This window comes from Carcharodon carcharias, chromosome 28 (genome assembly GCF_017639515.1).
Source record: "Carcharodon carcharias isolate sCarCar2 chromosome 28, sCarCar2.pri, whole genome shotgun sequence".
Taxonomy (NCBI): Eukaryota; Metazoa; Chordata; class Chondrichthyes; order Lamniformes; family Lamnidae; genus Carcharodon; species Carcharodon carcharias.
Genome location: NC_054494.1, coordinates 13,094,103 through 13,114,429, shown reverse-complemented (window position 1 = coordinate 13,114,429; position 20,327 = coordinate 13,094,103). Strand labels below are relative to the sequence as shown.

General features: G+C 41.7%; 1 protein-coding gene across 9 annotated transcripts in view; it reads right to left on the bottom strand.

Moving 5' to 3' along the window:
* Positions 1 to 20,327, bottom strand: part of LOC121270752 (LIM domain-binding protein 3-like) — a 171,631-nt gene that overhangs the window by 18,537 nt on the left and 132,767 nt on the right. For 7 of the 9 annotated variants that reach the window (XR_005941600.1, XM_041176143.1, XM_041176144.1 and 4 more), the window contains 4 exons: positions 18,378 to 18,506; positions 13,975 to 14,040; positions 9,698 to 9,834; positions 3,313 to 3,667 (listed from right to left, as the gene is read on the bottom strand). Coding sequence is in view for 8 of the 9 variants with exons in the window: in XM_041176143.1 (XP_041032077.1) it covers positions 3,313 to 3,667; positions 9,698 to 9,834; positions 13,975 to 14,040; positions 18,378 to 18,506 (687 nt within the window). In the remaining variant the exon portion in view is untranslated. The remainder of the gene's footprint in view (positions 1 to 3,312; positions 3,668 to 9,697; positions 9,835 to 13,974; positions 14,041 to 18,377; positions 18,507 to 20,327) is intronic. The other 2 variants (XM_041176142.1, XM_041176145.1) reach the window with 1 other exon arrangement.

The window sequence follows — 20,327 nt, the reverse complement described above, 5'->3', positions numbered from 1 at the left end:
CTGAATTGGTTGCCTCCAGACTCAGCAGCGGGCTGTTGCTGCCACCAGTTCTGAAACCCAAGCAGTGCAGTGGAAGAGGTCAGTGCTGTTGAGGCAGCTTGGAGATCGAGCGCCCTTGGAGAGGTAAGTAGAGAATTACAGATCAGAGGGGTGAAGATGGCAGGCCCCTCGATGTCCCACAGGGGTTGCCTTTTCCCCCCACAACCCCTTCTTTGGGGTTGAAGCCTCCAACTCTGATAGTCTCCTGGGGGTTGCCTCCATGAAGCTGGCTGCCTCCCGTTAGGGTTCCCAACCCTCCAGGATGGCCTGGAATCTCCAGGAATTGAAGATCAATCTCCTGGACTGCTGTCTGCAACCCTGGAGAAAAATCAGGACAATAAAAAATATATATTTTTGTTACTTTCTTTGACCATTTCTTTTTACCAGATCTAAAAATATTGAAAAAGAGGAAGATAGGCTGTTTGGCTGATAGTCAATCATCATCCAATTGCTTTCCAATTGGCATAGGAAGGCAGTGCGTCACAAGGATGGACGTGTTGGCCTACTAATGGCTGGAGCATGGGGGCAGGTCATTTGACGAAAACTCCACAATACATTTGATCACAGTTAGCAACCCTACTCCCTATGTAGTGGGCAGCAGTCGGCCCAAGGAATGGACTCTAAGCTCTTTTTTATTCATTTACAGGATGCGGCATCACTAGCTAGGCCAACATTTATTGCCCATCCCTAATTGCCCTAGAGAAGGTGGTAGTGAGCTGCCATCTTGAACTACTGCAGTCCATGTAGTGTAGGTACACCCACAGCGCTGTTAGGGAGGAAGTTCCAGGATTTTGACCCAATGACAGTGAAGGAATGGCGATATATTTCCAAGTCAGGATGGTGAGTGGCTTGGAGGGAAACTTCCAGGGGGTGGTGTTCCCATGCATCTGCTGTCCTTGGCCTTCTAGATGGTAGCAATCATGGGTTTGGAAGGTGCTGCCTAAGTGAATTGTAAATTATTTAAAATAGGCTACCTGCCTCTGTTTAGTGGACAACCATTATGCACAACCACTTTACCACTTCACTGGCAGTGACACTGCACCAGGGAACTATATCATTGTGATTTCCTGATATTTTACTGGTCTCCAACCACCACCATAGCACCTCCCAGCCCGCCACTCTGGGGCCAGGAAAACCTTGCCCTTAAATTTAAAAGAAAGTGAGGGGAAGCCCAAGCTGTACGATTCCAGTTACGTGAACCGTTGCTGGAGCTGCCAGTTCCCTAAGGTAAATGGCTTTTTCAGTGCTCTTTGTGGGCCAGAAAGAGCAGAAATGCTCCCTCCAAGCCCATCAAAGAAGCTTTTGGCCTCTCCCTGCTTCCCAATCTCTTGCCTCCCTCAGTCCTCTCAAATTCCACTGACCTTTGCTGCTATATCTCTCCCAATTGTTGATCTTGCTCTGCCTATCTTGCCTGGGACAGTCCTCAAGGGTCCCCAGCCTCCTGCCTCTAGTGTTATCTTCTGTGTGCCAGCCATACTGTCCATTTGACTGGTGCCAGGCAGGAGGTAGAGCTACAGTATGTTGATAAAGACTTAATGTTAAGATTGTTAGAGTTCTTGCCCTGTTGTGTCTTTGACCTTTTAAGGCCTCTCCTGCAACTTGCTGCTGAAAACAATTGAGAGAAAAAGCAAAAAAGACAAACAGAAATACTCAAAAACGAATCAGACAGCTGTAGAGAAACAGATAGTTACAGACAGAGATGCAATTTTTATTTCTTGTGCATGAGCAATGACGTGAGTGCTGAATTAACAATTCTACAATAAAATATCTAACATCATTTCTCCCATTCACAGTAACTACAGCACTACATGCGTTACAGGGAAACTCAATGTGACTTGTTCAACACCTCATAATTGTTCACAGTTCTAGATGCAGCTCAATGTAAAGCCAATTCCAGCATAGTGTTGTACTGGACCAAATCTCACCCACTGTATAGTATCCCAATGGGCCAAACCAGCATTTATTCACAGCCATTTAATAATGGCTTGTACTACATCAGTCCCATTCCATTCACTTCTATTGTATGCAATACTAATCCAACAAATCACTCCCTGTTCAATTATATACAGATTTGTGCTATTATGATAGACCAGGAAGCAAATGATCCTTGTCTATCTTTTTCGGAATGCACCACAAAAGTTAGGGAGAGTATTTCCATTCCTAAAGTTTGAGGTGTATATTTCGAAATATAGAGCCAATGGGATCAGTTTTCATCCCTTTTCATTGGGTGGAGACACGATAATAACACGATGAAAATAATGGCAGAGCACTTACCACTACGTTACTGCTGACATATGGGTCACTGCCGGTTTGATGGGGTCAATGAAAGGAGCAGGGTAGGGTCCTGCCAGACACAGGCAATTCAAGATCCTGTGATGTCAATAGGACCTTAATATAATTTTGAAGTACCAATGGGAATAAGATATGCCATGCCCATTCCATTCATTACTACATTGTGTAGTGACCTTTAAAGGCACAGCTACAAGCCACTTAAAAAGGGGAAATAAAGGATTTTTATGAATGATTTTTGTTGGGTCACTGGGAGTGTTAATGTTCCTCCTGACCCTTAAAGTCTACCCATCTCCAATTCACTTCACTGCCTTGCGACTGCCTCACCCTCCTACACTAATCTAACTGGATTGACTGGACTGAACAGAGGAACCGCCCAACTTCCTGCTCTCCCTGATTAATTGGCTGCTGGTGACAAATTCAAATAAAGGTTCAACCCTGAAGATGGTACAACTGCTTCCATAGGGCAGCTAATGGGCTCAGTCTGCTTATCTTCTGCCTAATGGAATCAGTCACTTCAAAATCAACCATCTGTATCCCTAGTCGAGGGCGACACTGAAAATTTTCTACCATCTTGTCCCTTTAGCAGATATTGACTATTTCTTATTTCTGATTGTGCGTGGTTAGGGGAAGCTGTGAAATTCCAGAGTATGTCCAGTCTGAAACACTGAAGGTGGAACATAAGTGTCATCAGGCAATAACATGATGGTAATTTTTCAAAAGTCAGTGTATTGTAGCAGGAATGGGAAAGAGTATTAGTGTGTGGGCTTCTTCCCCCACAGAATGTTAGTCTTTGACACTTCACACTGTTAGATTCACTGATTCGTGAATTCAGCACCAGCATCTGATTGACTGCAGAGACATTCTGAAGCAAGACGAGGGAACACCCCTCCTTTGATTATACAAAGGACACTGCATGCAAAGGAGGTGCTTAAATTAGCATATGCCTGCCTAAAGTGGAAGAGTAAGTGAACATGTCCTCACCTGATAATACTGTTACACTGTCCACATAGAGGAGTTCGGCTGCTTGCTGGGAATCTCTCAGCCCTTTGCACAAGGTTGCGAATGCCTCCACTGGTCTGCCCTGGCACTGGACCATGTGCAGGAACATGGACAGGGGTCTGGGACGACACAAATGGCTTCGGTGGTGCAGAATGTGGCAAAGGCTGAATATGTTTGGCGAGAGTAGTGGTACTTTTTCCAGGTTGGAACTTCTGGGCGAAGCTGTCATCTGTTATCCACGGTGGTCGGCTACCTGATATTGGAGCTGCTGGTTGCACTGGAGGGGCTGGGGCTGGCTTAGCAACGTTGAACGTGGCAGTGCTACTATGCATGTGCTCTGAAGAGAATGAATTGAAAGAAACAAATAAATAATAAAATCCCAAATAGCAGCTCCAAAAAAAAAGACATGGGGCTGAATTCTAGAAGTTCATTTGTCAGGCTGTCAATGCTACTGGAGGATTAAATGGGTGATTGGTTATATCTGGCAGGCCTATAATGTTCAGCCTGTGCAATAAAAAGTTAGTAGTAAAAAGCAAAAGAATACTGATGCTGAAAATGAAATAAAAACAAATACAATGGAAACATTTACCAGGTCAGTCAGCATTTGTGGAGGGAACAAATGAATGTTTCAAGGGCAGAATTTTACATCCCACGGGTGGGCGCATGCCCGACCCGATCAGGCATAAAATAGCGCGCGATGATATTGGGCAAGCATCCCAAGTCATCGCGCACTCACATGATATTTCAATCGGTGGGTGCATGTGAGAGTCGGCAGCGCACCCGCTGCCAATTAAGAGGCCGATTAAGGCCATTAAGTATTAATTAAGAGAGATTTTTTGCTGCCCGTGGGTGAATCAGCCAGATGGTCTTTGCATTTTTGAGGAAACCTCATCCACGGGCATGCTGAGGTTTCAGACATTAATTTTTTAAAATATATATTTTGACAATTTTTATTATGTATATGTTCATGTGAGTGAGTCCTATGTGAGGGCATTTTTTTCAGAATTTCCAAACCTTTATTTTTGATTTTAAAATTCTTCAGCTCCCTGAGGCAGCTCTCTGCCTTCAGGGAGCTTTCATTGTGAGTTCCCCATGCCTATGCAGAGTTCCGTGCTTGCCCTCCTCCCACCCTTACCCTGGCAGCGCTGAGCCTCTCAGCATGCATTTCACGCAGGCTGGCCGTTAATTGGCCAGCCAGTGTGAAATCACGGTTGGGAGCCGATCACGGGCGGCGGACCGTTTCCCAGCCACTCCTGGACCCGCCCGACAACCCGAAAATCCTGCCCCAAGTGTAGACCCATCATCAAAATACAGTCAATGGGGATCAGGGAAAACTCTCCATTGGCCTGGAGTCATCCTAATACATACCTTCTGTACCACCTGGAAACAGCACCACCTGCAAATTTCCTTTGAAGTCACACACCTTTCTAACTTAGAAAAATATCAATGTAGCTTCATTGATGCTGGATTAAAATTCTGGAACTCCCTCCCTCAGAGCACTGTGGGTATACATACACCACATGCACTGTAGTTCAAGAAGGTGACTCTCCACCACGTTCTCAAGGGCAACTAAGGATGGGAAATAAAAATGCTGGTCTTGCCAGCAACACCCATATCACATGAATGAATAAAAAAACATGAAATGCTAACTTGCCTATTCCCTCCATAGATGCTGATTAACCTGAGTGTTTCCCACATGTTCTGTTTTATTTGTTACAAAGGAAACTGTTCTGTCAGGGAGGGAAAAGGATTAGAAGACAAACAGCAAGAAAAGAGATTGCCACAGATAGTATCAGAGTGAAGGAAAGAATGAGGCTTACTGGAAAGAATGATGTCTCCCCCACGGCCCACCCCCCGCAACACCCACCAAAACTTCTCCATAGTTCTGCTGGGATTCTTTCCCTTGCCCAGTTTAATATGATACTCTTCCCCTCAACGCCCTTACAACCCCCACCCCTTGTTCAGGTTGCAACTATCTCCTGCTCTCCTATCAGCTCAATTTGGTACTCTTTTCCTTCGCCCCCTGCACATTCTGGCATGCTCCTTCCTTGTCATCTCAAAAGTTTACTCCCAGCTGCTGCTTCTTTACCACTAACCACTGCTCCCAGTGTTATCCCCTTCCAGTGCAACATTGGGAAGATCAAAACCAAGGTGTTGTATTCTCATGGAGTCATGGGAGACACCATGGACCTTTAAAAATAGTGGGCGGGACATGAATATGGAAGGCCCGCTGCCATTTCCAACAGATCTCATTTTTGCCGGTAGGGGAAAGGATCTGGGTGTGACTCAAACATGAGGGAAACCCAAACTCAGCAGGGCAATTTGAACTCAGTGCTGAGTTAAAACAGATCCCATTTTCACGGTAGCAAGGGCCTTAACCCATAGTGTGGGAGTCACAAGTTTTTAGAGTAGACGCAGATGTTCCTGAATGGCGGATAATGTCTGTAGAATTGTCAAGATGTGAAGTAATTGAAATCCCCAACCCTTTAAAATTAAAAAAAATAGGCTGCCTCTTTCAGTGAGAGTTGAAAAAACTCTGTGATAGCAGTTATAATGGCTGTTAATATTTCCTGAAGGGCTATCATTATGTCATTATTAATGCTTGGCTGGTTTCCACAAGCATAATTATCACAACAGGGGGTCCTAAGTTCACACTAAGATAAAAGCAAAATACTGCAGATGCTGGAAAGCTGAAGTAAAAACACAAAATGCTCGAAAACCTCAGCAGGTCTGGAAGCATCTGTGGAGAGAGAAACAAAGTTAACGTTTTGAGTCTGTATGACTCTACAGAAGAGTCATATGATCTCGAAACGTTAACTCTGTTTTTCTCTCCACAGGTGCTGCCAGACCTGCTGAGGTTTCCAGCATTTTCTGTTTTTAGTTCTGGTTTTAGTCCTAAGTTCACAGTTTGATTAACAGCTCAAAAGAGGTTATTAAAGGATTGGCAAGTTCGATGTGGGGTTATGAACAGAAGTTTGTCTGTTTTTATAAGTAATTAAGCATGGCGAGATTTAAAGTTTTGAATGGGCTTTCATGAATGGGAATGTTTTCTTTAAACACAGCGAATGTTTTGAGAAATATTTAGATATTTATTTTACTTCATCTCAACATGGCTCTTAAGGTCTGCCCATGGTGGATACTGGGTGACTTGGCATGGAGGATTTAAGTGTCAAGTGTGGTGTCTGAGTTGGCAAGAAATGGTATGGGGCATGGGGATCGCTGAGGTGATGGGGTGTGAGGGGTAGGGTTAGAGGGCCTAAAATCTAACAAAACAACTGGGAAGTCCCAGGATACCAAGGCAGGCTGTTTAATGGAAGTGGGCCTTTTAAATAGCCCACCTCAGAAATTGGCAGCCCCTTGTAGTCACCTTCAATGTATGTCTGGGGGCGGCAGGTCTAACTCTACCCTGCCCGCAACCTGCCTGTGGATACCCCACACCCTGAGCGAAAATTAGGACTGACGTGGGAATTTCTACAGAGGCAGGTCTGCCAAGACAGGAAATTTCCTGACCTAAGCTACCTGCTTCGGTAGTGAAAATCTGGCCCATTGTTTTTGGTCCCCAACCACAAGATTTATACCCTTGCCACCGATTCTAGCCCCCTCCTTGGCAACTGTCTCAGGCTGAACCATGACATCCTATTAAACCCATTCCTTCTCATTACAAAGACCACCTACTTCCATCTCTGTAATATACTGCATCCATCCTCTCTCAGCTCCTATGCCCTGACAAACCTCAGCCATTCTTTGTCACCTCCAGACTATTCTAATGCCTTCCTGGCTAGCCTCCTATCTACTACTGTAATCTTCAGCTCTTTCAAAACTCTGCTGCCCATTATTTTTTCCCCACGCTAGGGCCAGAATTTTACCCACCCCCCCCCCACCCCCGGTGGTTTCTGAGATGGAGAGGGGAGTGGGGAGTGTGAAATTGTACTGATGGGATTCCCTCTGGATTCCCACCTGCTCGATCTCATAGTAATTTTACACCGGGGCGGGTCAGGGCCTCGGATGGGAAGCTCATCCTTGCCACAGTTGAGGCCCTTAAGTGGCCAATTAATGGCCACTTAAGGGCCATTTCCTGTCCAGGCTCAATTTTTAGATTGGCAGGGGAGGTGGATGACAGCTCGGAGGGGGGTGGGGGTAAAGCTGGAAATGAAGAAAGGTCAATCTCAGGCAGGAAGAGGGTGGGGTGCCTCCATCAGCATCCCCATTTTGACTGAGAGCGTCCTCCCCTTAAGGCCCGGTGACTTCCAGACCTCCTTCCCCCCACCGGCCTATCCCCTGAGACCCCAATCACCTGCCCCCTCCAGACCCCCAGGCCTTCCCTACCTTCCCCACCCTGGGACCCCTGACACTTAACTGGGCTTCCGGTTCCTGGGACTTCAGCTCTGGCAGTTTGGTGCAGTGCCTCTTACAGACACCGCACCACTTTTACTGGAGGGACTGCAGAGCTGTTGGCCATTCTGATTGGCTGGCAGCTCTCCAAGGTGGGACTTCCTCCGACTGAGGGGATTGAGGTCCCACCTTATGCCAATCAACGCTCATTAGAATGTAAAATGGCAGCAGGGATCTCTTATTTGGCAGGGATGCATTCTGAGCCCCCGCAATCCTAAACATTCAGTTGGAAATCTCAATTAACTGTCACCCCTGCCCTTTCGATTGGGTCTCAGTCCTCTAATAACTCAAACTTAAAATTCTCATCCTCGTGTTTAGATCACTCTATTGCCTTGTCTATCTCTGTAACTTTCTCCAAAGCTAAAATGTTCCCTGAACCCTCAGTTCCTCTGACTTCAGCCTCTTGTGCATTGTTGACTTGCTTTGTACCCCACCATTGGCAACTGTAGGTTCAATTGTCTGGGCCCATGCTCTGGATTTCCTTACCTAAACCCTCCACCTTTCTGCTTTCCTCTCCTCCTCTAATCCCATACTTAAAACACACTTTGACCAAACCTTTGGCCTTCCCTCCTTTTCTATGTTGAAGGCACTATATAAAATGTAAGTTGTTGCTGTCATTGTTGTTACCCCCACAAAAAAACTCAGCTTTCCCCTCCCCTTGCCTTCAATGCCTCTCTTTCCTCAGTATTGTTGTGAATGGAAATGATGCGGGGCACAACACTATGTAGCTGCAAATTCCTACAGTGTGCAGTGGTTGGGTGACAACCAATAGTAAACAGAGCTCCAGGTGAGGAGCTTTCCATGATTAACATGAGCTACAGCCAATTGAAAATAATGTAGGCAGCTTCCTATCCTAGCCCAGTATCAACATTATTCAAATTCAGCGTGCTTTTGAAGTGCTGGGCCAGATCACAAAATAGCATTTTAAGGTTGCAAGTTGATATGGGAATGTGAATTGGTACCAGGGTACACAACCATGGAGAACTAGTTGCAGAAAGAGATTCTTTAAAATTTCTCGTTACAGTGGTGCAGAAGGTCAACTATATGGTATTTGTCCATCACATTGCATAGCACACCATTAGAAAACACTCAGAACTAGAATAGTTGAATTTGATGTTCTTCACTGTGCAGTCTCTTGTCCATTCATAAAACTCCAGTCCTCGAACACTGGTTTAGATTTTCAGAACCAAACCTTTGGCCAAAGTAGGGAAAGCAAAGGTTTGGCTCTACAAATCTAAACCAGTGTTCGAGCTTAAAATTCATGTTCCAGTTAGATGTTGTGTTACTTTTTGGGTTTTTACTCCACAGCTATTTTTGGGATTCAGCATCTTAATTGACTGCTACAGGGGAACCATCACTCAGTGTATCCCAGGAGACCTCTTACATGTTTTGCTATTTAGGTGATTAATTAAAATTTCTTCATGATCATTGTGCTAAATCAAATGTATATAATAATTTCATGTGGCAGTTCTTTATTTCCCTTGCCATTCCCCAAAGTTCTCTAGTCTAGCCATTATGTCTGCAAGGGTTTTAGGTGGACTCTTCAATTTCAATCAAATGGACTGAAAATTACGTTTCAAAAAGACCAAGTAGATTTAAGTAACTGTTGAATTGAAAAATAGTTGCCAATCAAAAATATATTTGGTGCATTCTCATAAAATGTTTGTCTTTGAATTGAATGGCTTAGCTGCTCTCTGATGCACTTCACTCAAATGGCTAATTCTGAAACAATTGCATTTAAATATACTGGGACATGTTTATTTCTGTAAGTGAAGTGTTTTTAGTATTTTGTGTGTTGCAACAGAAATAAAGAAGTTAATGCTAATGATATATACCTCAGACAGAAATGTTTCATTTTATCATTAGGAAGCTTCACTAAATGTTCCTTAAATGCTGAAACTCTTTCCATGGATGTTCAGATAACCATCTTCCCTGTCTAACAAAGTGAAAAACAAATGCTGCTTTAATATATTACCTCCTGTTGAGTGAAAGGCTGCAGGTCTGATACTCGCTGTGCTGACAACCTTTGGTTTAGAAGCTGGGTTTGTGGCTTCTGTACAAACTTGAGGAGCTGGAGGCCCGATCACTTCAGTGTTGCTTGTGAAGCCCTGACTGAAGAATTTAAAAAACAGGATGGAAAGTGAATGGGAAATACAAGGGAAATGTAATTAAATTATTACCTTTGGAACAGACCCAAACAGGATGCCAAAGGCATGTTATCAAATCCATGACTAAGAATGCGCAGCAGAAATGTGTCTTATCATCAGTTTACACAGACCTTGGATCAATGGATATTCTGAGACTTGAATACAAGACATTCAATAAGTAGCCAATTCTCTCCTCATCTGCAATTCCATCATAGGTATGAAGGGAATTGTTTTCTACAAACTATTACTGAAGCCAAAAGTTTCAAACTGCACATCATGACAAGACCAGTGGCTTTTGAATTGCTTTACCAGTTCCCCTGATAGTGCTATCATGCGTCTTCTCAGCCGTCCAGTCTGAAGGTCACATCCTTGGTTTGTTTGAAAAGAAATTACATTTTCCCATTTCTTGAAAGAAGATTGTGCCACTGGTTGCTTTTCTGCTTTTACCTTCACTGGTGCAGGTGAAGCAATTTAGTAACATGCCCAAATACTGCAGAGCAGCAACTAGATGACTGAATTATATAACTGAACCAGAGAAGTACAAAGTTGGACAAGGTTTTTTTGTTGGACAGTGTTTTTGTCAGGCCTGACTGGAGGTCAAATTTAGCAAGACTGGGAGCACAAGACAAGACAGAGACAGCATTTTGAGAATATTGCCCCAATCTTCCAAATGTTGAGGCTTCGGTCCAAGACCGCAGCTTCACTGGACATGTTCACTTTAGTATTGATCACTGAGATACTTTGGAACCCTGGAGGTGGTGCGAAGTAGAACAAGACTGGTCCCTAAAGCCAAAGGACTGAACTGAGGGAAGACTGAAGAAATGTGGTCTCTTGAATATAAAAGCAACATGACTGAGAAGGGATTTTATCAGATAATAATTAGTACTGAGGGGTTAAGTCTAGATCAATATTTGACATTAAATCATGATGCTAAGACAAAGGGTACAAATGCAAACTGTCCAAAGGTAGCACAAAAACATGTCAGGGTTTTTTCTTCAATCCATAATAATTACTTGGAATGGCCTTGGTAAGGCAGTGGAAGTAAAAACATTGCAATTATTCAACAAGCAACTAGATGCTGTGATTGGGGATTGTACATTTTAGCTGGTGGGTGAGCTAGGACATGGCAAACGGTCTTCCTAATCCATATCTAACCAATGAGCTAGTCACTGATCATGCAGCCAGTCTGTTTGTATAGCAGAGGTGGAGAATTAGCTTCCCTTAGCTTCTCACCTCATCCTGACATTTGGAATTTCACTGATAAAGCTTTTACTGCTGTGCTGGGTGAATGAGACCAACACCAGAGACTCTGACTCCAGGCATACAATTATAAATGTGGACTGAGACTCTGGCCAGGATCAGGTGAGTTTGAATGACAGCTGGGATTGGAATTCTGGGTGATCAAGTCCATTTCAGGCTGGGGCTCAAGGGAAGCACATCTAAGTAGCTTGCTTTCAAGAATCTGAATATTGCCTGAGGATGGGGTTCATTGGATGTGAGTTTGAATGTTGGATTCAGAGTAAATGTACTAAATAATGTCTATTGCAGTTGATGTTAAACTAACACTCCTCCCTATTGAGAAAATGGAGTAAGGCATTTAGCTCCACTGCAGTGGTTATTGAATTAGGTTTTATTGTAGGACTTTACAACAGAATCAAAGGGTGTATATGCTGGACTGCAACATGGTTGCAAGAGACAACTTCTTCTTGAGTTCTCTGCCCAAAGGCAGGTCCCACCCACAGTGCCTGTCCTCCACCATGGGTAGGGCAAGGAGACAGGTCCTAAATCCACCCCAGCCAGAACGGGGATCAAACCCTCTGGAGTTGGCACCAGTCTGATCCATATCTGCCACCCAGCCAACTGATCCCCCAAGGAGTCCGAATTACAGTGGCAACATACACTTTTACATGCATGTTGTAGCCTGGAGCTATGAATAGTGGTAGAGGCTCCATTTTTTTTCCAATCACATGGCTGAGCAGGATTCTCTACTATTCTTATTGCCTGCTATTGGAGTATGTTGGAAGGATTTACAAGTTGACACTCAACCTGTTTGGCTGCGTTATGAACACGCCTTCCTTGGCCATCAAGTTAAGGAGTGGGACTTGACCCCAGAGATTCTGACTCAGAGGCAGGGAAGCTACCCATGCGCCATGAGACCTCCTTGCAAGAGACTATAGGATAGAAATTTTATCTTGGTTGGTGTGTATCTTGTGTCGCTTGTTATATACAGTGCCTGATACTTAATTTCATTGACAGCAATGACGAAAGTCTAATAATTTTCATAATGTTTTTCTGGTTTATTATAAAGTAGATTTTTGGGTGTGAATATAGTTGGGTCTGTGTGTGTGGTTTAATTACATTTTGAGCCAGGTAGACTGAAAGTTTGGAATTATCAAAAGAAGCTAGGTGTAGAAATGTACTTGAAATGCTAATGAGTAAACATGCATGCTGGCTTAGCATGTAAGGTGTGAAGGGAATTTGCATTTTTAGATAAATTAAGAGATTGTTTGGATTTCAAAGGAATGTTTGTCTGTTTACAACTAGCCAGGATAAGCAAGGCTAAGGAGTGTGTTTATTTTTCCCAAAGGTTACTGACAATATTGGTAACATGAAAGTTTTTATCTTATGAGGAAGATACAATTTCAAAGACATCTGGAACAATAGAATTTACGTACTAAAGAGAGAGGAGCATATAAAGGAGAATGCAAGGCTGTGTGTGGAAAGGACCATGTAAGATCTAACGAGAGAGTGTGAAACAACTTTCAAGAAGCCTCCAGCCATTTCTGCATAAGTCTGCTATGTAAAGTTGGGGAAGCCATTTGGGATTCCTGTGAGTACTGTGTTAACTTGCTGGTTTTGTTTTAAATCTAAAATCTATTTTGGATTGTTGCCTTAAAGGGGGTGTATAACCGGGAGTCAGGTTAATTAGGAATTTTAGGAGTTGTTATAGTAGCAAGTAATTTGTAGTCTTATGTATCTGTTTGAAATCTTTTATTTTGTTAATAATCTAATTTAATTTTTAAAATCTCAAAGTCTTTTAGGACTCATTACTTATGAACTCAGTGCACACATCTCGGAATAAATACAAATTGCAAAATAGTTGTGATAGCGTGACCAAGTTTTCTTTATGGATTTGGTCTGCCTGACACACATCATTTGCCACATCATAACAAATAGAACTGTAATGGAAGTGAATATCAAGATCTCTCTATAACAGATGGCCAATCCTGTTTTGTGGTACCGTCCTGTCAACTCCAATATTGCTAAATTTTGGAGCACTGTTCATTGCATTTGATAATATCAGGAATAAAAGTGTGCTCAGCAAGAGACATTTAAGATGTGTGATATCAGTTTATGAAAGAAAAACTGTGAAAGGGATTCAAGATAGAAATATTGGATTAGTTGTTGATTAGGCTATTTTCCTCAAGCAAGATGAAGCTAAAGCTGAGGAACAGAGATGACAACATTCAAAAAACTAAAAAGGCAATGGACTGAGGGGAAGAGGAAAGAATTATGGGTGCTGAGGTTCTCCATAAACATTCCACAATGACTATTCCTTCCTCTCTCATTTCCTTACATTTTTTTCCAGTTTTATTTATAGCCTAGTAGATGTACTGATGCATTGCTCACAGTAAATTGGAGGGTACACTGTTTAATTGGGGCAGGGGTATTATGTCATGCAATTCAATGTATTTTGTTGCCAATGGCATATGTGTGTATTCTGGTCCGTGCGTTTAAAACCATGAGGTTTAATCAGCATATTAACAGGGCATATGCTAGGCTGCTCTGCTGTTCTATAGGTTGGTCCCCTGATATTTAGAGGGCATGCAGAAAAGACACAGAATGTCACTGCAACTTGGGCTGATTTGGATTTCACAATCTCAATTCCTTCCAAGTTTGGGAAATGGAGAGCTTGCTGCTTGGACTGAAACAGCCTCAGTTATATAAGAAAGTTCCAAAATAAATCTGGAACAGAAAGGAAGCAGGAAACATGAATACTTGGCATCTCTGTTGACTGGTTAATATAGTACCATCACACCATGTGTAGCATTAGTATTCTGTTAAAAAGTTGAAGTGATTTTGACACAAATCTATAAACAGGTACCTAGTCCTTAGGTTATGTGCTGAATGAGACTGGTAGCTGATGGAGGAAGAAGTCTTCTGCTGCCAACTGTAGTCAAAAGGAGACAAAAGGTATTAAACAAAATGAATACCTCACAGTGAGTGAAGAACATGGTGCATTTTCTCCTGTGAAGGGAAATGCTATCCACCTAAAAATCCACCTGTTTTCCTTGTTGAAAATATTCGAAAGATTTTTAAGGGATAACTTAGGTTACAGGAAAAAAGAAACCACAATGTATTCTGTTCTATTAAGGTTTTCCTTTAATATGGCCAGAGTAATTTAGCAACTGTGAAAGCAGCTTCAGAACAGATAGACTACACACATACAGTGTCTTAGAGCTGGGCTTTGCAACTTTGAAGCTCCTTGCATAGAGGTTGGGAATGCACTTCATGTAATTAGCTCAATAAAGCTCCATCTCTGACCCACACTCCTATCTAACAAAATTCTGCAGTGGGGGTGGAGATGTAAAAAATTTACTCTAATGCTCTGTTCAAAGACAATACTTGAATCTATGCCCATGTACACGTCAGGTGTACAGTTCCTGAAAGTTAAAGGTTGTGTGGTGGAGCTATTTTCCTTTATTTTTTGAGTTGCTAACATACAATGTTCTGATTTGAGGTAGTTTGCACACACACTTCAGAACATTGCTGATATGTATTTACACGTGGTACCATATGATATGAGATATACATCTAAAATTATTTTGTGAATGACCCAGGCAGTGTTGAGTCACTTTGAACGAATGGTCTGCTAGTACAACCACGTATATCTCCTAATCCATCTTTGGGAAAGTTATAACTTTTGCTCTGTGAATATGCTTATTTTTATATCACTGCACATCATCTTTCCATTGTGGAATAAACTTTACTTCCCCCCTACCCAGATGCTAAGACTCAAATCTCCATAAGTCAATTTAGTATCATCATCTTCACAGAGAAAATAAATCAATATTATGAAAAGCAGAGGCCCAAAATGTAGGATCTTGTCAGTCTCTTTTATTCATTCTGAATAACCTCCATTTTGTGATATTACTGGGTTAAAATGTCAACTTGACTGAAGTAAGCCAAATAACAAGGCATTGTTCCTGAAAGTTAAGTGATATAGGGGTGGATTTTTGACTTGATACTTGGGCATGAAGCTCGTGTTGTGAAACAGCTGCTTGGTATAAAAACTACACTTCCATCAATTTTAGGTGCTCATTCTATAATGGAGGACTGATCTGCACAACTAGCTTTATATCCTGGTACTAAGGGAAAATCCACCCCATTTGTATCTGAAATATTTCATTTAGGCACAGCCTCAAAAAAACTCCTAGCCAATTGTTAGATTTAATTTCTTTCCTTCTCCCACCTGAGAGGATACAAACTTATTTCATTTATAGCAAACTCCTGTATTTTCCCCATTTTTGATCTCAAGCCTATAAACTTCCAAATTTGTGGCTCTATTTTTCTGTGACATGAATCAGCATTTAAGCATTTATCCATAATATCGTGGAAGAAGGGCAAAGAACTCACAACTCATGAGGCACGAGTTCCTCCATATCAACACAAAAGCTGCTCTTCACTTGTTATTTGTAACATGTATTGAAGCTATTTCAGGACACCTTCTTTGTCCTCCACATTTTTAATAGTTGGATACTTAAGATTCATTTCTTTTATGCTAACCATTCAAGAATTTAAATTTTGTTCCAAGTTAGATAGAAAAGTTATACTTGGCCTTGTCTAACAAAGTCTGTATTGAGTGAATTGGGTCAAGATTTTGGCAACATCACTTTTTATAGGAGCTTTAGGTCATCCTACCTTTGGGATGTTAACCGATTCAGTGTCAACGTCATTTATTTTGTAACTATTGAGCTCTGTGATAGCTTTCTCCACCTTTTGCTTCTAATCACGATCCAATGACCCCTACTGGAAGTACACAGTGCAGTGCCCATTCCTCCTGTCAGTGAAAAATACCCTCAACTCTTCCTTGTAGAAACCTACATCCCAGAGGTGAAAGGGCTCAACTCCCAGAAGAGAGTGATGATATAATCTTGTGTTTGGTTTAGATTCAAACCCAGATCTTACATTAAGGCTTTAAAAGAGCACCACAATATAACTGGAAAAAGGAACAAAGGAAACTTTAGCAACAGAATCCTTTTTAAAAGTAGGATATAATAGGACTGTTTCTTACACCCACCAGTATTAAACACAGGTGGAGGAAGCATAGATTCTAAAACGATTAGTACAAATAAGGATTATGATATATGTGTTTATTAAAAAATATATTCTTATAAAAACTCAGGTACTGCTAGTCCAAAAACCACAGAAAGATTTCAAAGATTGGGAATAGTTAGATTGTTCTTGACTTCGGGTATTATAGGTGCATATTAGGCACACTGTGTGAGGAGGAATTATAGAATTGTTGCCATCACGCTGTCCACATGGGGAGGGTATATATGAAAAATATAACACTTTTAAATAATTCTCCAAAATGGAAGAAAAATACATTTTGAAATATATTCAAATAATTATCACTTGAAATAAATATGTTTAAAGTATCATTTACAGTTAATTGGTGTTGCAGATATATGCATACATAATAAATTGAAAATTCCACATCCACGTGCACTTTCTGTAAATGTTTGCAGGATAAATCCCTATGTCAAATTTGTAATGGAAATAGCCTATGTAAACTTGTCATGGGGGCACTACACTGCCACTACTGACAGGAAGGTGCAATTGCAATGTGACAAGTTTACATAGGCAGTTTCAATTATAAATGACCTTAAGAACTTTATAATAAAATAAATTTAAAAACAAGCAGAATGCACATTAGTTTAAAATGGGGATCAAGTTGCATCTGCATACCTTAGTCTAATTATCTCTACTTTCTAACTTTGTTTCACTGGAAGACAATACACAGTTTTGGATGCCCATGTGCAACCCTTCACTCTCTATTTTCTTTCTTAATCTATCCCCATGTTTGATGCGTACTATATTATTCTCGCCCTGTATCTTTGCCCCTTTCCCCCTAATTTGACACAATTTTTCTTTTACCTTCTTCATATCTCTTGGTTCTGGCTGGCCTCTTTCTTATTTCTTTGACTTTGTCAGTCCCATCCTGGAATGGTTACAGCTGCTTCCAAAGGTTGGGAATGGATGCTAAGTGACACATATCTCTGCATTCTTCACATAAAGCCTTAGGATGGCAGATATGCATTGGCCCAGCCCATGGAGAGTATAGCCAGGACTGGGACTGTTAACTATTAAAAGAGAGTATGCCCAGATATGGTGCAGCTAATTTTGCAAAGAAATGGGGAAAGCATTGAAAGGTAGGATGCAGAGTTTATGGGTATTTTTCTGATTTCTTTTGTGAATTACTAAATTTTCAATTTATTAATAATATGAAATTTGAGATATTTTAGGAGTATACACATGACAACTGTAAACCACAGAAGTCATTTTAAGTAGAAAACAAGCCTATAATTTGCTGATTTATCTGAGCTACGATTACTCAGGTTTTCCTATTGGGAGCTATGGCCTCAAAAGAACTAGGCCAGGCAAATATTAAGCATTACAGCTGGGCTCCAAAGCATAGAATACCCATGACTCAGAGCAAGCATTGAAAATCTTTCAGTAGAATATTGGGGTAGAATTTCAACAATGTTCTCCCAATCTCCTGCTATAAACTTGGTGGACATACAGTTAACAGCCAAGGCCAGGAACCTCTCCACAGGAAAGGAAAGATAAGAGGACAAGTTGTCTCAGTCTGCTCTAGAATACAAATAAGTTGCATTTCTTTTGTGCCTTTCACTACCTCAAGATAGCCCAAAGCACTTTACAACCAATTAAGTATAGTCACAGTTGTGATGTAGGAAACACAATTTGCATACAACATGGTCCCACAAACAGCAATGAAATAATGACCAGATATTTCTATTTTTAGGGGTTGTTTGAGGGATATATATTGGCAATTACACCAGGGAGAACTAAACTTATCTTGTGCCATAGAAATAGTGCCATGGGATTATTTACATCTGCCTGAGAGGATAGGGGGTGCCTCAGTCTTATTTGAACGATGGCACACTTGACAGGGTAGCACTCTCTCAGTACGCACCAGAGTGGATTATGTGCCGCACTATCCTACTTTCTAAAGGAGGATGTTGTAAGCTTAAGGACAATTTCTGCATGAAAATTTCAATATATCTGCAACACATCAATTAAAATGTTAGCATACGCTATAATTGATTATGTCGATTCACTACAATACAATTCATAAAGAATTCTTTGACTATTTATAGATTTATTTCTAGAGCTTGTTATACATTTAGAAATCCATGTTTATCCGTATATGCTCTGCACATGTGGCCCTTTATAGGATTAGTTTCCACGGATTCGTGGTACCTCAGGTTTGCTTTCCCCAGAGGAACAGAACTAGGCCTGGTTCGTTTGGGTAAGGAAGGCGCGTTGATGAGTGGAGTTATACGAATCGCCTCCAAGGCGCTCCTTGGTTTGAGTGGGTTGACACCGAATCTACCCCACAAAGAATTGAAAAAAAAACGTATTATGAAGATGATAAAATTCATTTCACCAGCTTGGTTCATTCCTCTCCTGACTTTTGCTGGCACAGATTACCCTTCAATACTAAGCTTAATTAACTTATCTGTGACCCTAGATAATGAGTATTGTCAAGCTATTTGACCATCGATGGCACCACTGTTGAGCCTGATCCAACCTCTGCCCCATACTGTTCAGCAGAGGTCATCAGGCGCAGGAACCCTGCTCGATCTTTCTCCTTCCTAACCCTGTGGCAGTGAGGCCAGCTGTTAGAACCAAACTGCTACTCCTCCAGCTGAGACTAGATAGCTCAGCAAAGACCAGGACAATCCTGGTGTGTATGGCGCAGTACTAGAACAAGCTTTGCACCCGCTCACTGACCCATTGATAATTTCCAAACTCTCAAACAATCACCAGACACATCTCCATGGACACAGACCCCTCTCTAAATCTCTTCACATCCAATTCAAGAACACTATTTAGAATGGGATGCAACTAAGACACTTGATTTAGGAATGGCACATGCTGCAAGGAGGCAGAAAAGGCCTAATGTGCAGCAAAAAAACTTTTCAGAGATAAAATGAGTTTAACCCTTTAACATACTTTAACCAGAAATTGTTCCAAATGCTTGGGCTGCAACAGTTGCAATAATTGTCAGACAAACACACACAAAGCATCGAGCTCCCCCTAAAATCTCATCTTTCTTCTGGTAACCATCTGACTTAAAAAGGTGAGGAACAGTTTGCTTATCCTGACCCATCAACAGAGAGGTCAGATCCCACTCAGGTCCAACCCCAGTAAGACTCCAAAGCTGAAACATTTTTTCCGTTTAAACAAATTTCATCATTTGTTTCCTGAGTTTTGAAGAGAATAAAAAAAAGATATTTAAGCCTGGAATAAGTTTAAAAGAAGAAACAGTTGTTTGCTTAAAAGGAGGGTTACTTTTAAAGGACACTGTTCATACAGAGAAATTGTAAATAGGTTGTGTGATAAGATTATTTATAATGCAGTAATGTGCTTTATGCTGTAGAAGATGCCGGGCTTTTGCCTAAAATGCTGACAATGCTCTGGTAGTTTCCTTCCTTTAGGTTAATTCTCTTTGGATTTTTCAGGCAGGCACAGATAAAGAGGCCTGTGTTTTGACTCCAGTCCAATGTCTGTGTGGTGGTAGCTTTCGGACAACGGGTGAAGACAGAGGGATAACATTAAAAAACCCAGGCCATGGAGCTGGAGAGTGAAGCTGACAGTGGGGTGAGGTTGCTCCTCATTTCTGCCAAGTCATTATTGCAGAAGGGTCAGAGTGAAGTGATGTGAAAGCATTTCCCATTATCGGGGTGCCAGTTACATTGCCTTTGTAGTACTTCAAACCAATAGCGGCATCCCCATTGCTGATGAAAAATAGGTAAATTCTGTCTGCCTTCGATATGGCCCAATAATTTTCATCCTCAAGTCAAGGATGCAGGAAATGGACATTTTAGGCATGGCACTACCATGGTGCTAAATGGGATAGATTTCAAACAGATCTAGCAATGCAAAAATGGGGATCCATGAGGTGCTGTAGGCCATCAGCAGCAACAGAATTGTACTCAACCACAATCTGTAACCTCATTCCCCAGCATATCTCCCACTCTATCATTACCATCAAGTGGGGGATCAACCCTGGTTCAATGAAGAATGTAGGAGAGCATGCCAGGAGCAGAATCAGGCATACCACAAATAAGGCATCAACCTGGTGAAGTTATAACGCAGGACTCCTTGAATGCCAAACAGAATAAGCAGCATCCAATAGACAGAACT